This window comes from Gymnogyps californianus, chromosome 12 (genome assembly GCF_018139145.2).
Source record: "Gymnogyps californianus isolate 813 chromosome 12, ASM1813914v2, whole genome shotgun sequence".
Taxonomy (NCBI): domain Eukaryota; kingdom Metazoa; phylum Chordata; class Aves; order Accipitriformes; family Cathartidae; genus Gymnogyps; species Gymnogyps californianus.
In genome coordinates, this window is record NC_059482.1 from 12,395,947 (window position 1) to 12,418,298 (window position 22,352).

The window sequence follows — 22,352 nt, forward strand, 5'->3', positions numbered from 1 at the left end:
ACTTCTGTGTGCATGCAAGCACACGCATGCCCTCACCCACCTCCCCTCTCCTTACCTTCCAGAATCCAGGCAGTGGGGTTTACGAGATCATATTGTAAAATTTTTATCTGGTCTGTTGCCAGTTTCAAAAAAGAGGGTAAAAAGTTCTTTGCTGAAATACTTGGAAAATAACAAAGAGGGAGGAAAAAAAAAGTTTTTCAATTGATACAAAGCTTTCATACCTTTGGGTTTTAACGTACTGTACTAATGCATTATTACTGACTAGTACCTGACAATAAAAGGAAAAAAATCCAACAATCCTACATTCTTGGCACGATATAGAGAAATGACAGGTTAACATGGATCGTTCTATTCCCCACTCCTTATATTTATCTCTTAAATGATTCATCGGTCCCTGGTTAAAATATTGTACTCCTACTGAAACAAGAACTCAGGATGGGAAATCAAGTTTTGCTTGCAATTCTTCTCTTAAGCAAGTTTCTCAGGCAAAAATTAGCAAAGAAAGAAAATACGCAATCTAGGAAACCCTCTCTTTAACTTACTGCTTCACCTAGTTTGTGCTCTGAGTTGTGCTGTGGTCCTTATTTAGAATGATGTTTATGATTTCACCCTCATGTTCTTTCATATGATCCAGCAGATTTTCTTTGTTTGTAGACTCAAAACCACAAATGCAGCAGCAGAAGAGAAGAACACAGTATTCTGTGCCAAGATGGGGTAGAGTGGAGTTCTTTTCTAAACTGCATGAGGTATTCATCAAGTTAGGTTTTTCATTTTCATCAGAACCTGAAATTTCATTTGTAGTCTGGTTAATAGACTCTGTAAAAGACACCAAGTTGTCTGAACTTCCTAGTATAGGTACTGTACTTTCATCTGTGCCTTCTAATAAGGTTTTGTCAGGAAGCTGTCCTTGAAACCTGAAATAATAATAAAAACCGAAACAAATATCAAAATGTACAGTTGTTGCTTTTGGACAGGAACTTTATTTTGGATCAGAGTTGGGTCCTTTGAAAATTCTAGACGATAGGACTTGAAAGCAAATCAGACATACCTGCTGCTTTGCGAAATTGCATCATTAATAGCCTTGTTCACTTGTTCATAGTTATAATTTTGGTCACTTGCATGTTTCCACATGTGGGACTTCAGGGATGGAGGATGGCTACATACGTATCCACAGAGAGAACACCTAGGGAAAAGAAGTGGAGAAGGAAAAAGAGAAACACTTAAAAGTTAAATTTTATTAGTTTAGTAATGGGTTAATTCTTCCAAAAGGATGAGTAAACAGAGAGATACATGTCAATCCTCTTCTTGGTCCCCCTTTGCAGTTTCGTAACTACGTCAAGTTAGTTTGCAAAGTTTCATCCTGAAATGTAAGACTATTTTTAGGGTCTGAGAATGTTTTAGGTTTGCTTTTTCTGACCTCTTAAACAACTGAATTAAAATCTTATCTGTTTGGCCTGTTAAAACTGTTTAACTACTGCAAAAATGCAATTGTTCCGATGACTGCAGAAACATGGAGTACATTGGTGTGGTATCTGGTAGGCAGGTAGTGAGCTCTCTTTGCCATTGCTCTGAATGAAGCAGGAGCTGTGTAATTAGCACTGATAATTTTAACTGAATTAATAAAGTCTTTCCTGGTGTAGCATATATTAGTTTATTTAAGGATCACAGAATTGTTGAAGTTGGAAGGGACCTCTTGAGACCACCTAGTCCAATCCACCTGCTCAAGCAGTATCAGCTACAGCAGGTTGCCGAGGCCAGTGTCCAGTCAGATTCTGAATATACTCACAGATCGAGATTCAGACAGGTGACCATTTTGTCCATAGAGTTTTCCACCAGCCCAGGTATCACATGACTATATTTTCTACTTCCCTATAAAACACTGTCTTATACAGTAAAGAACAAAACCGTGAAGAATAAATCCTATTTACATAGAGATGTAGTGTACATTTACAGGCACAAATAACCCAAGACTGATCAAATCCCATAGGACTTTTTTCATACATGAACATACAACAGAGGAGTTTTTTTACAAGGGTTTTCTAAGATGATAAATTAGTCATCTCAGCATGAAGGAGATGAGTGATACTGCATGACACCACTCCAGAGCAGAACAGCACTCGTGGTAAAGACAACGTACGTAGCTCCTTGTCTTTTGGACAAGGAAGCTACTTTGCATAGCTACCTGCTACTTGGAAGTCTTCAGTTTCTCAAATCACACAGAAAAGACCAGGATCAATCAAAGGTGACCTTGTTCTAATAAATTATAGCTAGGAATGCATCTCAGTCTATCTCACTCCTCATTGAGAGTAAGATGTTTTCTGCTCAAGCAATGTGATCCCGATATGTTACATTATGATAAGTCTGTTAAAATGACTACTATACTAGTAATTTTTTGTAAATTTTTAAGACCTTTTTGGAAATACAACCTGGAAACATGAGAAGGCCTACATAAAACCGTGTTGTACACTACACTTCAGTACGTTTTATGACTTCTCTTAATGACAGTAGGATATAGTCCTTAAATGCCTTGCAAATAATCATATACAGGAAACTATTTCTGCTCAGCAGAAGATTGTGGAGAACAGCAGAAATCTCACAAGTTAGGTGAAGGCATGGTACATTGCCTTGCTTATGTAGCAAGATAATTCTGTCCTGCTGGGGAACAACAGGCATGTCCTTCTAGCTCACTTTTCTCTATTACTTGATTTGGAATGTACTGTCCTGTCCTATTTTTCTCTTTTCCTTCTAATTTGAAGCCTTATAAAGAAAATGGATGCTTTCAAATATAGGCAAGTTCACTCTCAGGTTGAGAATCTCAGTATCTCTAATAAGGCTGTTACAAAATAATGGCATCATTAAAACGAAGATAAAAGGCAGACCTTACAGTTAATTTATAGATAAAATTAGGCCAAAATAATTTTTTTGCAAAACACAAAGATCAACCAATAATCTTAATTCCATTCTATATGCACATGTATTCCACTAGTCTTATTATATATATGATTTTCTGCGCCACTAACACAGCTTGGTCAGTGGGTTGGTTACACAGTGAATGAAGCAACAGTTCAGTGTTTGTTTTTATCCCCTTTTAATTACAGTCTCATTTTTTGAAGTACATTCATTTACTCAGGTGATTTACTAATCAGATTTACTTTGCTGAGAATATCATGAGCCAAATGCTATTGACTGCTTTAGCATACAGTTCAAATCAGACACAGAAACTCAACAGCTTTTAGCATGATGCACTACACTTTATGATCATATACTTAATGTATAGTTACAGTATATGCAAGACATTCCCAGAGAAACAAAATTATTTACTATTGAGTTTAGCAATAGAACCCTTTCAATTCTATAGCATGATTTCCCCTATTGGTTGACCTATGTTGAATTATTAAACTTACTGTTCAAGTGTATCCTAAATTGATCTACTGAGGAAACAATTATCTTGCAGCTTTTGATCGACTATTTCCTTGGGGATGCAGGGACCAAAGTGTGGAGGTTTTCTGTAATCTTCGGTAATACTAAGAGCGCTCAGCAATACTGTATGAAGTATGACAGCATACTAGGAACATTTTGGGGAAAAAATGCAGTGGAAGGACTCTGAAGTTGTAGAAGCAGATTTTCTTGAGAAGAAACCCATATATGAACGTGCTTTATTTGGATTCTTCCTATTGCCTTTAAAATCTCCCACTAAGAAATGTTCAGAATATTCCTGATCTTCTTTGCTTTCCCAGCTTTTATTTTTTGTTGCAAATTAGTAGTAAACAATTGCACATATTTGTGCCAACTTTCTCATATACATACATAAAAACACATATATCTATGGACAGAGTATAAAGGACACTCATCACTTAATGACTATTCATACTAATTCTTAACTAGGGCAGTGTGATGTCAATCTGGATTCTAACTAACATGTATATGCAAAAGCTGTGCCTAGACTAGGATATTAAACAAAGCCAGAGAACATTCCTGGGTACTGGAATTTAACAATCTATAATGTTAAATGTTAGAAGTGCCCCTGGCATGGTTTTGGCACACACATTCTCCCAAACAATTCCAGGCATGCTTTGGTAATTAACACAGTCCAGAGACTACTTGCAATAGGCAGTTTATATGCAACCACCCCATTCTGGAAAGAAAAAGCTGAATACTGTACCAGAGGGAGGTCACGGACATGTTTAATTAGCTAGCATAAACATTACCTGGCAATGCCACATCAAATCTCTTTCTCCCTCTCTCTCACAAAAAAAAAAAAAAAAAAAAAAAAAAAAAAAAAAAAAAAAAAAAAAGAAAAGTCACTGGAACAAAGAATGAATCTAGGAGGGAAAATACTAGAATCTGAACTCTGCTTTGTATCTTAACATAACAAAATCACTACTATCACAGCTTTTTCCCAAATTAGAACTGTTACATACTTGTACTGTTCCATTAGCTGCACTGCCTGATGCTCCTGGGGGTGGCGCCTCATATGGCATTTCAAGCTATTCATATTTGTGGTGGCGAAGTCACATACTCGACATCTAAAGAGACAACAACAAGTAAACTAATCTGACAGTTAACTGCTAACACTATTCCAGAAGTAAAAATCTATGAGAAAGCAAAGGTATCTGGAAAGACTACAGTTAAAGACTAACAATATTTACAGAAGGCCAAGTGATGACATTAACTTTCAATTTTTGGACCATGAGAATCTTTTGCAGCCCAAAAAAACCTCCACCTTTGAGCAAGAATCACTAGGCATACGGACTATGATCCTTCCTGACATCTATCTTGTGCACCTCTACTGAAGTTGGTAAGCATCATGAAGTATAAGGGAGATGTGGATGCACTTGAATGGATGTAGCCCTGATGCAAGTTGCTTGGCTATGTTACGCAAAGGCAGAATATGACCATAAGAGCTATAGGGGACATAGTGTATTAAGAAGCGAGTCTTGTTCCTCAAGAATACATGTTCTACTTAATGCAACAGCCATGTTTCTCATGACATTTTAAAAGCCAAACTATCTATTTAGTAATAAAACGTCTAAGTTTCACAGCATTATATCTGAAATGGAAGTCAGGGACAAGATCAACACATTTAGATTCAAGTGCCCTAAGACAAGTGTGTCACATCATGCTGTCTAAATTTTTATTTTTCACTTCTGTCACAATCTCTTTGTATAAAACCAAGACATAAAACAGTCTGGATCTAGATTTAGATCCACGGATTTAGATCCCAAAGTATTATTACACAAAATACTATGCTATTCATAAACATCAATATACTACCACACAAGCTTCCTGTATATAACATATTCAAACAGAAGCCACCAAGCTCAGCTAAAACTCTGCGTGTTTATTAGGACTTCAGTTGTTTCTTTTTTTTGAAATGGTAAAATGTCCAATATTTACTAGTTCTGGTCTACAGTGTGAACCGGTTTGAGACTGCAGGACACTTAACTTGAGATTACTCGCTTTATTGTTGAAAGGACTTAACTGTGCAGTATTAAAATCCAGAAGGTATCAAATCTACAAAAATGCATCATTGGAGGCTATACAGTTTAATTTCCACCATTTTTGTCAAACAAATAATAAAATATGTTTACAGCTATAAAAATGGCAGCAATATAGTAGGTTTCTATCTGATACTATGAAAGGCTTGAGGAATACATGTTTCAGAAGGAGAAATACCATAAATACTGGATCTTTATGGTTTTTAGGCTGTGGCTTAAGTATCCTACCAGGTCTGCAGATTTGTCAAAGGGGTTTATGAAAAAATAATAAGAAAAGCAAGCCAGATCAGTAGGCTTAAATTTAGTATGCAGCAGTCTATATCACCAATGGAAAATCTTCAAGGGCTCCTAAATCAAACAGGCTGGCTAACGCCAATTCAGAAGACTATCATATACAAGACACTCTACAGTATCAGCTGTTCCAACCCCACTAAGTAACAAATAATGGCAATAGGAAATATTCTGAGGAGAAAAAAAAAATCTATTTGTATTCCACATGTGCTCTCTGAGCAAACATCTTGCAAATTTTTGCTAGTGTTATGGGATATCATTATAATGCACAAATCAAAATACAACATGTCTTCTGGGTTTGTTTTTCAAAACAGAAAGTCCCTGGCTGAGCTCAGCATTTCAAGGTGTTGAGTTTCCAGAATTTGTATGAAAAAGATAGAAGTATATTAGCTCAAAAATTCTATTAACTCAGATCTATCTTCTAGCCACTAGAGAGGGACAGAGATCCACACTGAATGAGCGTAGATTGAATTTGCAGGAATTTATGCAGCAACCAATAGAAAAATGCATGATTTATTTTTCTGCTGGGGACCTGAGCTATAGTATTACCTGTGATTTTAGATACCAAAGTTTCTATATAAATCCATATAACACCCTTGTAGAAAAGTTATAAAATCTGATCCTAAGTGAGTGTGTTAATATTGTTTGAAACCTGTGAAAAAGATGAGGGGACCGGCGACAAGACAAAGGGCAGGATTTTGCCTCACTCTGTAGAAGCCAACATGCAAAGTAGCAATATGACAATGGAGAACACTTTGCAATAAAGCAAATCCAAAATGAACTTAAGTGTGCACGAGTTCAAGAAATATATTATTACTATTGGCCAAAGTTCAATATTACAATGTAATTATTTCCCTTTCCACATCTGAATGCTTCAAACTGAAAACAAGCAGTAGACTGCTATAGCAAAAGATGGATCCTGGAAAAGTGAGCAAATCTTAATTACATAGTTTGAGTCAACCAGCAAGTGTGGCTCCTTCAAATCTGCAGTAAAATTATGTAATTGAAATTCTTTAACAATATCTTCAAAATTGCATGGGCAATTAAGTAACCTTTTTAGTTAAAACAAGTAAACCAGGCACGTGGCATCAGCCAGCAATAATTGAGACGCTTACCTATATGGCTTATCGGAGTTATGAATTCGTCTGTGATTTCGTACACCAACGTAAGTTGTGCTTGTGTAGTCACATACATCACATCTATATAGTTTCTGAACTGAAGACTTATTTCCTATATGAAACAAAATCCATTATTTTAGAGAGTTGCATTCAGCATTGTAAGAAGTTCTCAGATGGTAATTTCAGCACAATTGAATTATGAAACATGAATTAACATTTTAAAGTAATACTTTTAAATATCTATAAATATTTAATACTTTTAAAGTATCTGGAGCAAACTGGCAATGGACATAGATATAATAAAGGTATAGTTTATTTACCATGCTGTTCTGCATTTGCCCTACCATTTACTGGAATTATTAAAATTTTAGGAAAACACATTCTTTCTCTCTATATGGACACTTCCCTTCTTCCTGCAGTTGGGTTAAAATCCTGTGTTACAGCAAAAGGTGATAAAATGCAGGAACTGCTGAACCCAGCAGTTTCACTGCTTTGCAGAATGGATCAAATCAAAGGAAAAGATGGGCATTGAGAAAGGCCAAGTTTCAAACTGGCAAACATAGAAAAGAAAAGCAAAAGGCCTCCCAAAGCATCTAAATGCTCTTTATCATCCACATACACTCATACTTTCAGAAGGATCTGAGATGATTAAAAAAATAGATACTGACCAGATGCCTTAAGAAATAATTTGGAACTTCTCCAAATTACTAAAAAGCAATTGTAACAAAAATAATTTTTTCTTTCCAGAATGAAAAAGAGTCTTGAAAAATTAATGGTTGCAGAGACAAAGGCTAGTGACTAATTTAACACGGGAAAATGTGTGCCTGCAAGTGCACAGTTTGAATATTTTTGAGATGTAAGCGTGTAAACAACCCTATTCCTGCTACCTCACTGAATAATGAAACTGTCTGGGTTAAAATATTAACATTTGGGAAGAGGGATGGTATTTTTTACGCAGGTCATTTTCCCATTCCAGCCTATCGTGCAGCCTTCATGCACTCCCCAAATGAGGGAACAGCAGAAACATGAAGGAACACCAAGGTTGGAGCTGTTTAAATCAGCACCACTGCCAGAAGAAACATCAAACTAAAATCAAAGGGTTTTCTTTCTGCATCTAACCTCTTCACTAGCCTAAGTAATTCTACTTTTTTTTTTTCTTCCCCAAATGCAAATAAGGTGCTCAAGTTCATTTTATCTTTACACCAAATTCTTATTAGCTGGCTGAACAGTGAAGCCATTACTCTCAGTTACATACATGGGCTTTGAAGAAACTCTGATAGAGACCCTTGGAGAATTTCTCTGGTGGGTAAAGATCATTACTACAGTACACCTCCAAACCAAAATAAATACACTATTCAATAAATCATGTGTGGGAGACAAAGTAAAGCTCAAATCTTGCAAGAACAGACTTCAGAAACTCTTCATGCTCATATGAAGCACATCTCCAGCACAAACAAATCATTAGTTTGTGTTGTGAAGGGGTTTACTACTAGTAGGATACACCAGAAGATCCTAGGTGGAACAGAAAAGGGTGTATTAGCTGGATGTTTTTTAGTAGATATTGCCTTAAGAACTCTGATAATATCAGCAGGTGATCTACTTCCCAGGCCTCCCAGCTCCTTCCCAACCCAAAAATAACTCCCCTCCCTGAAAAATATAAGTTCTGATTTCCCAAATGGGATCCCTCTATTCTGAATCCTGAAGAATTCTGTTAAAGGCTTGTCAAGATCAAGAGCACTGAAGGTCCATGTCACACTGAGAGGAGGGTCTGTCTGCCACTGTTCCGACTGGCAGCTTGAAAAGACTGACAAGCTTGAAATTTGAAATAAGTGACTGTCCAAAAAGGTGGAAAGTAGACTTTTTAGACATATCTCTGCTTAGGTCCAAATACCATGAACTTCTTTCCAGTTTGGAGTAAGAAAAACTGACCGAAACCCCCTCCTGTATTACCTCCTGAATTCCAATTCTTTTTAGCTAAAGAAGGGAGGAATGAGACAAGCAGATTGAACTCAGGAGGAACTGTAGAGTATATCTTGAAAACAGAAGTTCCGTCTCCTGAGTCCAAAATAGTGAACAGATTTTGTAAAGATAATTTTGTTCTGGAGTTTCCTCTTGATGATGCTGGACTCCAATAACCCAGACTGAATCTTTTCATTATCAAAGCAACAATTAAGAATCTTCATGGTAAAACTCTTCTAAGGGGACATTGCAGAATAAACCAGTAGAATGAGTCATCTAAAATGCAAGTTCAAACTTTTCACTTTGATTTTTTTTTTCCACAGGTGGGCACTGAATTATGTCAAAAAAGTTTTAGATATATTATTCTGAGGGATACAGTCACACCGCTAATTTAAACAGTAAGGGAAAATTGCCACTAATTAAACTTTCACTCCAAAATTCAGCACTTTTGGTTCAAGATGCAAAGTAATTAGGTAGGGCTGATAACCCCAGAGGGTTATTCTGAAGAATATATAGTATGTCATATAAAATAAAATACCAATCTGAATACAAAGACAGTCTGAAATAAAATTTGAATAATTCCGTGTGTACCAAGATAAAAGAAAAAATATTTTATATTTTTTACTTTAAAACATGACACAGCGCTCACTCTTCTAGCATTATTATAAAAAATAATATGGAAGTAATATATAACATGCACTCTTTGCAAGTCAACCTTAAAGCAAAATATATCAGAATTTTTCCTACAATATGCTCATATAGTAAAATTTATTAGTTTTTTTTCCTTTAATGTAAATTATCAAAACAATCTTAATTACATACTTGGAGACTTTGGAATTTATATTTCTACAATTATTCTTTTATGAACGCACATTTATGTAGAAGACCTCTAATGAATACAAAGCCACTTACTGGGCTGCAGATCTATGGGAGAGCAGGGGTTGTGTGAAGGTTAAGCTATTGCATGCTCTACTTGAATGGGTTTTCCATCTTAAATTCTGCAGCTTTAGAACAAACTGCTTCCAAATGTATTTTCTGTTATGAATTTGGTATTTTATTGGGCAGGCAGCTTAAAACAAACAGTATCTAATGAGATTTTTAAAGCGTTATGCAAACATATTATCTATTGCATAGTTATAAGTGGCTAACCACCCAGTAGCACACACTTAGGAGCAATTATTTATACCAATCACTACTTTATATTTATTCCTTCAACAAAATGCACATAAATTATAATACATCATATAATCTCTTGCTGTTGCAAAATAGCAGTCGTGTCCCCCACCCGCTCCACTGGCTTATTTCTTGTGGGTTTGGGGCCTTTTTTGCTTTCTGGATGGAGGATATCAGGTCTCTTAAAAATGAACATGGAAATGACAGATCTTTGTTCTAGCAGCAGTAACAGGTGCTCCTGTAATGCTGCTTATCACCCTATTCCTTCATTATTAGACATTTACAATCTGATCATATCCAGTGTCATAATGCTCCCTTTTAATTTATGGTACAACTATGATGAATAAAGAGACTTTTAGGACTAACTATTTCATAAACAAGAAATGAAACTGTTCCAGCTCAGGCATCTTTCACGTAAACAGATGCTATGCCATAAACTTCTTTGTTTTGTGTCGCTTTATAGGGATGACATCTGTTTGACAAGAGATTGCTGTACTGCAGTGGTGTTGCAATTTGATTATAAATTGGTTCTGAAATAATTTAAGCATTCCACAGTATGAGTTAATAAAAGTTTAAAAGGAGAACTGTTTTCATTCAAGCCACATTACTAAATTTCATGTGGGGTAAACAACCAATTAAAGCACATGGCTGTAACACTTTCATAAGATAATAATGAGCAAAAAATATTTTTAAAAAAATCTCTAAAGTAATTAAATTGAAAGCAGGCAGTTTTCTCGAACAGGGGCTCCCCTTTCATGGAAGTTAAATGACAAGATCAGGATATAAACTCTAAAACCACCTTATTAAAACATACTATTTTCAAAAGCAGATAGGCATCTTGATTTTCAGTCACCTTAACAGGACTTTAGCTCAAAAGATACAGTATTCCTCAAAATCTGACATGTTTCAGGCGTTGCAAGGTAGTTATTCCTGTATCATGACATCTTTAAAAATATTGGTTTAAAACAAACAAAATGTTGTCAGAAGTAATAGTCCAAGCTGTGCTCATAGATATTTGTAACCAGCTAAACTAACAACGTTTTATTTCCTATCACTTCCATTAAAACATTTATGCTATTTCTTCTGAAGAAAAAACCCCACTACTTAATGGGGAACATTCCCACTACCAGCAGACCCTCCCTAGCCTTTTTCCTGTCTCCCCCTGACTTCAGATGCCTCTCTCAGGCTTAGGTCTTAGGGATGTAACAAGCACTGCAGATCAATTTCCTGAATTTAAATGCCTTCTGCATTGATGAGAGCAAAAAGGAGTTGGGAAGGGTCATTTTACCTGAGGCTGATAAGGTAATTAACTTCTAAGTTTCTAACTTGTATACCGAAAGGCAGAAAAAAAGGCAGTGTTGAGCTAAGAGAACATAAGTCAAGTTAAGGATCTCATTCTATTCTGACATGTACCATGTTGCTTTGGACAAATCATTACTGGTTCAAGCTGTCCACCCTGGCTCATGCTGGTTAGTACCTTTTTTCACAAGTAGTCGCATCAATTTCAATGATTACTTTCACACTCACTGATCAGCTGTAGAGGTGAGAGTAGAAACCAGAAATTTCAACTGCAATCTAAGTACTATTAGAGTGCACATTTTGCTGTCTAAACAAACAAGAGACCATAGTTAGGACAGAAAAGAGCTATGTGCACAAAATGGAAATACTTCAGCCCACAGTTGTTCAGAGGTGATGTAATTACTAGTGTTTTTCCACAGTGCTCTAAAATGGCAAAATATTAATAATTATAGTGTTGCCTTCAGAATAAAAATGCTGTAAATATTTTCAGTAACTTTAACTCACCAGAGAAGAGGATGCATTCAAGTTGCAATCATAAATATCGGGCCTCCAGCATTTTAAGACCACGTTTTCTCCTAAGCTTCAAAATTTGGCTATTTTTTCCCCTATTTCACTACCTTAACACATCAAGGGTTTGGGTTTTGTTGTTGTTGTTGTTTTTAAACCAAACACTATTAAATTATAAGCAGATACACAGTTAAACAAACATTTAGAAAACGCATACCTACTGTTACCCTGGCAACTATTACAGATACAGGTTGCATTTTTAGAATGCCTTATGTTTGCCTCTCTAGGGCTAAAACAAATGACTCATTTTGGACATTACCATAATTAAACAGAAACTTCTAAACACAGAATGGACGGTATTGTATGTATATGCTGACAGCAAACTACATTACCACAGTGAGTTTAAAAAAAGGCTTTCTTTTGTTTACTGTAGGTGATTTGGAAAATACTGTAGCTGCTGAAGGAAGCAAAAAAAGATTTTTTTCTTAAAAATTCAGCGTAATACTCCATACTAGCTGTTTTCCATAAGAAGAAATACAAGGTCCAATTACAGGGGCTAAAAATGTCTTACCTACCAATAAAAGTCAGTAAGATATCTCAAAACTGACTATAGTAAGTTTTGCACACTGAAAAGAATATACATTTAAAGTTATGAACAGGCATGAAAACATTTCAGCATGAACAAGATCTTAAAACCAGTGTTATACAAATATAGCAAACAAGTAATGTTATGAGTGACTTTTTTAATTTCAAGTGTAAATATAAACAGTACCTTCTCTTTCATCTACTTCGTTGGAAACTATTAGTTTGTTAGATGTAGCTGTTGAAAAGATATCTGGAAGACTGTGTTGTTCTCTTTCATGATTTCGCAGTTGGCTCTGAAAAAACAATTTCCCACGTTTAAATATACACTACAAACATACACTGGTCACTTCAAATATTGGAATAATTTCTGACATTGTTACTCAAGTTTTAATGACAACTGTTATAAAATGTATGTTAACATATATACAGATTATCCCTCAGGTAATTTTACTAGGAACAAAACAAAGTAAATAACATTAATTAATAACATAAAGGATTGATGAGAGTGACTGAGAGGATTATATGATTTGTGTGTATTTAGAAAATAAACTTCCTTCTTCCCCCATTCCCATAGACAAGTGGCAAACAGTTCTTCCTCCGAAATTATTATACTCCAAAAGCAGTATTAGATTAGAGCTTAGAGGATGGCTTGTGTGAAAATTGACTCAATTTTCATATTGCCTAGTGACTTAAGAATATGATATTACTGTTTCTACTTGCTTGGGGAGGAGAGGGGAGGGAGAGCTTTTTGCCATCCTACCTGTACATTTTTTCAAACTAGGACTAAAAAACAGTAAATATGGGAAAATTTGCACTACCATTGCCTACAAGAATTTCAGTTGTACAGCTAGATACTGATGCTATCTATTCTATATTCCTCAGTACTGAACTGAGTACATAGGAACACACTCACCAGCACTAATGCTTAAAATAGTGATCATAAAAATGGCAGAAGTACATTATTCTGCTCTAGTGTGTAATCTTTCGGATCTAAGTTCTACAGAACATCCAGACGAACACAACAACAGAGGAAAAAAGAAAAGAATTTCTGCTTCAAAGTGTCTCATGTTACCCCCAAAGGCCATGGTTACTTTTGCACACACACACAACCAGCGGGCGTGTCTGAGCATTCTTTTAAAGTTTCAACTATTAAGTTCTCTGATGCTTCCATTTCTTCCTGTAGTTGCTACATGTGGGCAGAAAAACAGCATGATATTAATACGTCCACAAGATGGTTCTCAGGAAAATAACTTATGTGAGGAAGCAAGTTTATTTCAATGGGTAAAGCAGAATAATTATAGTTGAATTGTATATTCGGAAAGTGCTGCTGGCAATAATCCCCAACTGTAATGACAATGAAGCCAGGATGTCAGACTGCGTTAAGTTAGAAAGAGGGATCACCAGTGATTAAAAAAGTAGCAAAATAGGTTATTTAGCTATTATAGACAGGCACAGGAAAGAACTTTACCTTGTAATGAAAGGATTCTTCACATTGCTTGCACTGATACATTCTTGTTTTGCAGTGGTTGATCATGTGGCGCTCTAAATCCTTACTATTGTCAGCAATGTGTTCACAGATAGGACACTGGTACGGCTGCCTCTGACGATGGACTCTCAAGTGTTGTTTTATGTAGCCCTTATTACCACTGCTATAATGGCAGAGGCGACAGCGGTAGGGTCGATCTACATTAGGTATATATTCTACTAGGTTACTTCCAGGAATATTTGCCTCATTTGCATTTTGGCATTGTGCGTTGTCTTGCAATTCTTTCAAAATGTCATCATCAGAAGCATTCTGATCTGTCCTCTCCTTCAGTTTTTCAATGACAGTGAGTAGTGACATACTGATGCCCATTTTAATTGGTGCTTCTGATAACTCTGGCGTCTCTTTCTGGATCTCAACTATTGCGCATTCACTTTGGTTTAAGCCACTAAACTCCTCTGAGGGATTCTTAAGTGAGGATACCACTTTAGAATGAGCCGTGCATGGGCCATCAGCTTCTCCCTGTCCTGCACCTGCATCCACAGCATCTTCTGCAGTCAGAGTCCTGAAGCTAGACCTTGTTAGTTCTGCAGCTCTGATAGGCATTGTAACAAGAGCTTCTGCAGCTAATGAGTGTAGTCGTAAAGACTCTGAATTTGTCCTTCTTCGTGCAGGAGGCACATTTTCATCAGTTGTTACATTTTTATTAGAGCTTAATTCATTATCTTTCTTCTCGGTATTATTCCATCCTATTATTACTTCTTGAATTTCATCTGAACGATAAACTTCATCAGGTTCCTCACAGGTAACACGGGACTCCTCTGAGATTAATTTTTTTTCTGTTTCAATGTCAGTGTTCATCAAGAAAGGCTTTTGTAAGACACTTTCTTCAGCACCTGGCAAACGCTCTACTATTACATTAACGTGACCCTTTTTATTTGGACTACAATTGATGATTTTCTGTGCTGACGAAAGTAGGCTATCAGTTATCATATTATCCTGTTCTGTATCTGATACAGTCTCTTCTAAAACCTCTGTAGTAGGAGAATGCACTACAGACTGATTTAACATCTCTTCCTCTTTTACATTTGTTCCTACTGGCGATTTACGTGACAGTTGCTCAGAATTGCAAATCTGAAGTTGAAGAGAAGGTTCACTATGGATATCAAGTTCATTGTTTTCCAAAGAAAGAACAACTGTGTCCACGCTATGAGGTGTGTGAGTTACAACTGTCTCTGACAAGTTGGTAGTTTCATTTTCTTCCTCAAAGATAGGATAGGAGCAATCAACCTCACCCGCATGTTTCCAAGCGTGTGTTTTCAACATTCTTTGCTGACCACAGGTGTACCGACAAATTAAGCATCGATACATGCCATACTGCTCGTAAGTATACCATTTTCTCCTACCCATTTCAGGCGTATGAGTAGACTCAGTTAGATCTTTACATTCCAGATTTCCTGTCTGATCAGTCCCTGATTTGACACTTCCTTCCACTGGCCCTTGCAAAAATGAACTTGCAACATTTACACATTGCTGCACTTTTGTCTGGATGCTATTTTTACCATCATTCTCATGGTAATTTTGGAAGTGGGATTCAAGTTCTTCTTGGCTTTTGGAAGCAAAATGACATTCTGAGCACATTAATATCACTTCATTTTTCTGCCCATGTTGTTTTATATGTTCTTGTAGCGTTAAGAGAGAAGGTGATAGAAACTTACATAGACTACACTGGTAGCACGTCACCTTTTTTTTGCTTTGTGGAAGACATTCAGTCACAAAATAATCTGCTTGTAACTCTTCAGTCTTTTTAGCAGCAATAACAGATAGCTCAATTGCTTTAGCTGGGATTTCACAAAGATCATCTGTGTCAAAGGACTGTGCAGAAGCATTAGGATGGGAACGTTTTTTCCCTATTAAAAGGCATCTTTGTGACTTCTCACTTTCAACTATTTTGCTTAGTTTCTGGATAACGTGGATTAGTGGATCAGTTTTACATTTTCTCTGATCTTCACTGTTCTGCAGTGTTGGGCCAATGACTGTTTCAGAAATCAGCACAGCTTCCTGTTCCCCAATATTTGGCATCAATACTGCAACACGCTTCCTTCTTCCATAATACCTAGGAGAAAGGGTTTTATAAAAAATTAAAATTTATACATGCACATTAATAAAAATACAACCCAGTACTATTTAGATTTCTCCCTCTACTAAATATGGAAGCCTAATGCCATTAACTTAATAAAAACTTTCAGAATGGCTATATAAATAGCCAGAGATTTTGAGGACACTTAGTGGATAGCGTAGATGCTATTCAATACAGCTGGACAGAAAAATTCCAAGAGAGCCTGTAACAGCCTGCCTCCAAGTTGTACAAGGGCAAGATAAATATTTTTCAAGTATCGGCTGATTAGCATTGTTACAGCTATTGTCTTTTTCTTTACAAAGACTACACATTTGAATGCCAGACACTTAAATATACCAATCAACAGTAACTGGCATATTTATGGTTAAAAGCCATGATATGATATGAAAATGTATTCCTAACATACTTACTTTTATATACTGATGTCTCCTAAAGCAAACGACAATTTGCAATAACATAATTTACAAAAATAAGCAATTTTTTTCCTTGAAATGTTAGGAAAAGAAAGAAATTCTGGTATTTACTTGCATTAGTCATTTCACTATGACTACATTAAAGACGATTCGAATGTCAAATCATACTTCTTACTATAAATATAATTTTCTAGAAAAGCTACTAATTGTAGCTTTTTCTACAATTCCTTAATTGTAGGGAAAATCAATTGGTACTAAAGTTATACAGAGTAATTTTTTTCTGTTTTGAGGGAAAGCTAAAGGCAATAACTATTTCCACTTACACTTCCTTTAAACATATCTAACCATAAACCACAGGCAATAATGTGGTACTGTTGGAGGTTAAATTAGAAGCCCATATGTATAAATGTACATGAAAACATACTTTGTGATGTGGGCAAAACTGTGGGGTGAGGGGTGGAGGAGTCGGACAAAAAGTCTTACAGTGAAATTTACTTCTGAAAAAATGTCTAAAAATAACCTATTCAAGTTCCACTACATATACACACATATATTTTATACACAATACGTATTTTTATACACTACATATAAAATTTAGAACATAAAGAGATGCCAAATATTTCTTTTATCAGTCATCCTTGAAAATGTATCCCAAGTTCTTTCATGTGGATTTTTTTTTTTTTTTTTTTTTTTTGCAAGAAAGATAACACAGGCCAAACCAGAACTTCCAGAACTGGTCCTAAAGACCCATGAAATCCAGTCGTTTCTACTTATGGATTTAGTATACAGCAATATAATGAACAGACATATGAGACTGGCTTCTGTGGTGCCCCTTTCCCACTACAGAAAAATTCTGGGCAGAACTACTCAAGTTACCTTTATTTGCCGTTCAACTTACAATTCAGGTTATCATCAGAACTATCAATATAAGCAATGTCAGTATCATTCACACCTCATATGCTCATGTAAAATATTTCAAGTTGAAAATGGAGCAATATTTGTCAATTCTCAATCATTAAGAAAGACAAGACTAGTCTCTTCAATGTTATTATTTTTGAGTGTTAGGTTGAAGATTATTTACTTGGTAATGGCTAAAATCTACATTCAAATTGAAAAAATAATAAAATATAAATAAAGCCATAGGGCAGTTGGATCCACGATAACTAGAAAAGTAAGCTACTTAAGGCCTTATGCCTTTAGCTGGATCTATGTAGGCAGATTAAAAATGATCAATACTGCACTGCAATAGTAGATCAATTGTAGGAGACAGAAATTAAAAAATAAATATATTTAAAACAAAAAAGTATCATTTTATGTAAGAGTATACCAAATAGCCTGCTTATTTAATTCAAGTTCAGTATCGTCTTATTAACAGAAATCAATGTATGTATCCACAGAGTTACTATTAAACTGAAACATCCAAGTATTTAACTTTTAAAATATAAAACAGTAGATGTCTTGATATGCATTTTCTGCTTCTATTTCTATTATGTGTTTGGCACAGTATATTGAATGACTAACTCTTGTCTATGTGGCTAGGAAAAATTATACCCCTTTGATGTAGTATCTCCAATTATATATTAACTTAAAAGAAGTTTATTATTTAAAAACTATCTTATTTATACAAAAATACTTTGCTGTTTGTTTCATACTGGCTGTAATATGTTTAAAAACCATTATGAAAAGTAAACAAATGCGCTTTTTCCTCTGAAAGCAGATTTAACATTACATGAAGTGCTCAAAGGAATAATGTCTACTTGAAATATTTTCAATTTGAGAATGAGTTAAGGAAAATTACAAGCACATGGTGCTACTTTAAATTATACTTGGTACTTTTAAAACTTTGTAATTAATGCTAAGTAGGCAAATATTTCCCCTACCTTTTTCATCTGAAAGCAGCATAGAAACTAAAAGGAAAGCTCCTAGACAGATCATAAAAGAAATACGCTGCCACATACTATTGCTACGTCAAAAATGAAAACACAGAGAGTACTTTCAGATGTATTGATTTGGGATGCTTGTAGCTGATGTAAGTTATCAGATGTGTAACCATGGTATATATGTGTTATGTCATTCTTTGTTTAGAGTAAGTTTGATGCTTACTGCTGCAGACTTCGGTTTTTAGAGGGATGATAAGAATTGTACACAAATATCTGGATTTTAATAACTACATTGCTTTCACTAAGAGCAAAGATGATTCTGCCTTCCATGACATAAAACTTCAGTCTGGCAAATGGCTCTGCCAGCATATACCCTTTACACGACCTAGGCAGTAATTAAAATACAGGGTCTGGGGATGACGAAGGGGCCCGAAGGGGAAGATCCAGACCAGAGGAAAACGCCTTTGTGCTGGAGCTGCCCGTTCCACCCGTGTCAGACACCCACTCGAGCAGCACGGCAGAGACAGGCTGAAATGCCTCCGGGTCTAGGAAAAGCCAACCACCGCTTTGCACAACAATCTAACGGGGAGAGGCCGCTCTGATCACATCGCGGCTCCCGAGGGCAGGGAAACTTCACCAGCGGGAGCTCTGTGCTGCCAGCTGTCGCCCCCACACAGCGGAGCCCCTGCCCCGGGACTGCGGCTCGGGGACGCCTGGCCGCGGACCCGCGACACCCTCCTACGGGACCCCCCTGCCCTTCCCCACCCTCCGCCGGCCGCTCCCGCACCTGCCGCCGCTCCGCGGGCGGCCCCCGCTATATAGCGCGCAGGTGCCGCCAGCGCGGCCCTTGAGCAGCGGGCCCGGCGCCACAGGGTGGGCGAGGAGCGGCGCCCGTCGCTCCGGCGGCCTGAGCCTCGGGGAGCTGGCCCGCCGGGGAGGCGATGCGATGCGGTGAGTTGAGGAGGGTAGGAGAGGAAGGCGGCCGCGGCCCGGGCCCGGCCCCGGCCCGGGGAAGGCTCCGCCGGGAGCCGCAGCCGCCCGCGGCTCCGCACATGGGCTGCGGCGCGCCGCCCCGGGGCCTGCCCGCCCGCCCGCCGCCGCGCCTCGCGCCCTACCTGCCGGCCGGCCGCCGCCGCCCGCTCGCCCCGGCGGCGCCGAGGGCCCGCCCTGCTTTTTACCTCGGTTTTAATGAAGAAAAAAAATCTTTTTTTTTTTTTTTCCTCACCCCCGGCCACCGCTTCAAGATGGCGACGATGGAGACCGTATCACGTGACCGGCGGGCTCGGGTCAGGTGACCGGCGGGTGGACGCTGCCGCCGCGCCACCGCCTCCTCGCCGTTGCCACGGTGACGAGCGCGGGCCCAGCCGTGGCCGCGCCCCGCCTCGTCCCCGCTCGGTGCCACAGGGCTCGTCGCGCCGGGCGCCCAGGCCGGCGGGGCTGTCACAGCGCTGACCTGCCACACCGCCACCGGCCCCTCGCCGCCACGCTGGCTCCGTCCCTAAGGCGGGATGGAGCCGTGCCGCGGTGCGGTTGCGCTCCTCTGGCCCTCTCCACAGAGCGCTGCCACCCGGCCTCTTGCAAGGGCAATGTCCGTGTAGGTGGCTCCATCCATACGTTTATCATCTTAACTTAAATTTCCACTCCGTGCGGAGACCCGACAGCAATGCACAGCCACTCGTGATGGCCCAGCGCGGCTGAGCTGGTGGTTTTATTCAAAGTCTCAAAATAATTGGTGTTTACCTCGCAGCTCCTGTGCTTAGGTGATCTCCTGGCTTCTTGCCTTTGTCAGTCAGGAGTTCGTCAGTGTTCCAGTATCCAGCGCCAAGCCAGGCAGCATGATATACTTCAAGAAATGGTATAGACTCCCAAAAGGTATCTTCTTTCAGCACAGTTTTCAAATGGTAAACACCTGTAGTTAAAAAAACCCAACAACCAAAAAACAACAAAACAGCCCCCACATTTTGGGTCTAAAATGGCAAATCGATGCAAATGTTTCCAAGCATAAACTGCAGAGAACTGAGAAGAAGGTTTAGCAATTTAACTGAGCAGGAATATGGAGTTGAAAGTGTACACTGCATGTCAGGGGTAACCTTAGAAGCTACACACCAGAAATGTTACATGCTGTGAATTTATGAGCTATTTCATATAAACTGAAAAGTCAGGGGAATAATGAGTTTCAGAAGTGGCTCATGGCTAGGTGATGGCAAGAAAAAGCTTATGTTCATTTCCAGAGAGGGCCTTGAAGCGTATTGATGTGGATGGGTCTACAGTTGGATTGGGGGGGGACCTGGTAAAATTGTAGCAACTTTTTGCAAGTCCACTTCCTCCCACAGCTGGAAGTTTTGTTAATGATTGCATATTGTTTCATAGAGATAGGAGATGCGTTTGAAATATTGACAAATCAGGTATTATTCGAGAGATGGATTTAGCCGTCCTTTCAATAGGCACTATTTCATCTCTAATTTTACTTTGCTACTTTGATTCCTTGAATTACGAAGCTCTGTTTAATTGCGTGAAGTTCTAAGACATTTCAAACCTTGTCCTACAGTCTGTGACTTGGTAACGTAACTTTGGTAAGATTTTGGTAAGACTTTGTTGTAAAAGAAATTGCTATGGGGAAAATGCAAAGATACAACCTATCTTCTTAACACCTACTAAAATACATTTCATTTAAAAAAAAAAATAAAAAAAGTTTGAAGCTGCATAGTATTCACAATGTCAAATGTAGTAGTAGTAATAATAATAGCAGCTTGTTTCAGCTTTTTCTGCCATATTAAATGCCATATTCCTTTTCATAGAAATGTGATTTTCATGGACACTGTTCCTTTAAAAGCTTAGTTTCCACTTCTGTAGTTGTCATAGCTTAATGAACCAGTTACCTGAATTGAATCACTCTTGTAGATACAGAACTCTCACTCTCCTTCTTCCAATCAAAATATGCTAGGATCTGATACGTCTGGATTAAAAATACTGGGTTGATAATGAGTAATGGTCTCCATACACCATGTTATTCTTCTCTGTTGTAATTAAAGTTGGACTAAGTTAAGGATTTCATTCTCTGCGTAAGTATGATTGTACAACAAAAACAGATTTAGATTTTACACTTTTATATTAATTTGAAAGGCTTCTTAATTCACAAAGTTCTTTTCATATTTTTCATTTTCATTGCTTTCGAGTTGAAAGAGATGTGAAACCAAATGAAATTTGGATAAGGCAACTACACCTGAGTGGTAGAGATGAGACACTTGTATTGAGCATAATATTTTCAGAATGTTGATGTTGTGGTAAAAGTTTATACAAAATTGCTTTGTAATTACTGTAAATATGTACAGAATGTCAGTGGCATGAGTTTTATGGTAAACATTATAGGCTTAATTTAAGAGTAATACATAGTCTAGAAACACCAAGTAAATTTAGAGCTACATCAGCAAAGATGCTATCTTGAAGTAAATACATGCAAAGTATACACACTTTTTTGTGTACACTTTTAAAATAAGAGAAATCTACATATAGTGACTTGCCTATAAGGTCTCTGTTTATTCTTTGTGGCCTCAGTCTCAAACTCTTTTCAGTCATCAAGATTAATGATTAGGCTTATTTTCATTAATGACTTGTATAGCAATGAGTTATATAGTTGTCAATAAAAAATTCAATTTAGTCCATGAGTTTTCTACACTTTTGTGCCTGGCTGTTCCAAAACCATTCCAAAAGCTTTATAATTTTCACATTATTATAATGTATTATATAAATGGGGTCCCTGAATCTGAGTGTAGATTAAATAAACTGCTTCATAGCTCTATGTACAACAGAAGTGAATCTTGATGGAGCACTGGTTGGAACGGAGGCCTTGGCTTGTACACTTCTTCCTGGGTGAACGGTGACCAAGAGTACTGTGTGAGCACTTTGAGTGGCATGTGAAGAAGTAGGTTTTTTCTTTTATATTTCGCTTGAGTTTTAGGTCTTGGCAGCCTGGAGGTGGCCTTTATCTATCATGAGGTAGATCCAC

General features: G+C 37.6%; 1 protein-coding gene across 1 annotated transcript; it reads right to left on the reverse strand.

Annotated features, from left to right (window-relative positions):
- Positions 1-61: 61 nt before the first annotated feature.
- On the reverse strand, positions 62-19,969 carry ZNF507 (zinc finger protein 507). Its single transcript, XM_050904273.1, has 7 exons — positions 19,800-19,969; positions 13,899-16,029; positions 12,618-12,723; positions 6,905-7,019; positions 4,422-4,526; positions 1,049-1,183; positions 62-914 (listed from the first exon to the last, which is right to left on the reverse strand). Exons 1-7 carry the CDS (start codon positions 19,967-19,969, stop codon positions 551-553), a joined length of 3,126 nt encoding a protein of 1,041 aa, XP_050760230.1. The 3' UTR covers positions 62-550.
- Between the last annotated feature and the right edge of the window lie 2,383 nt (positions 19,970-22,352).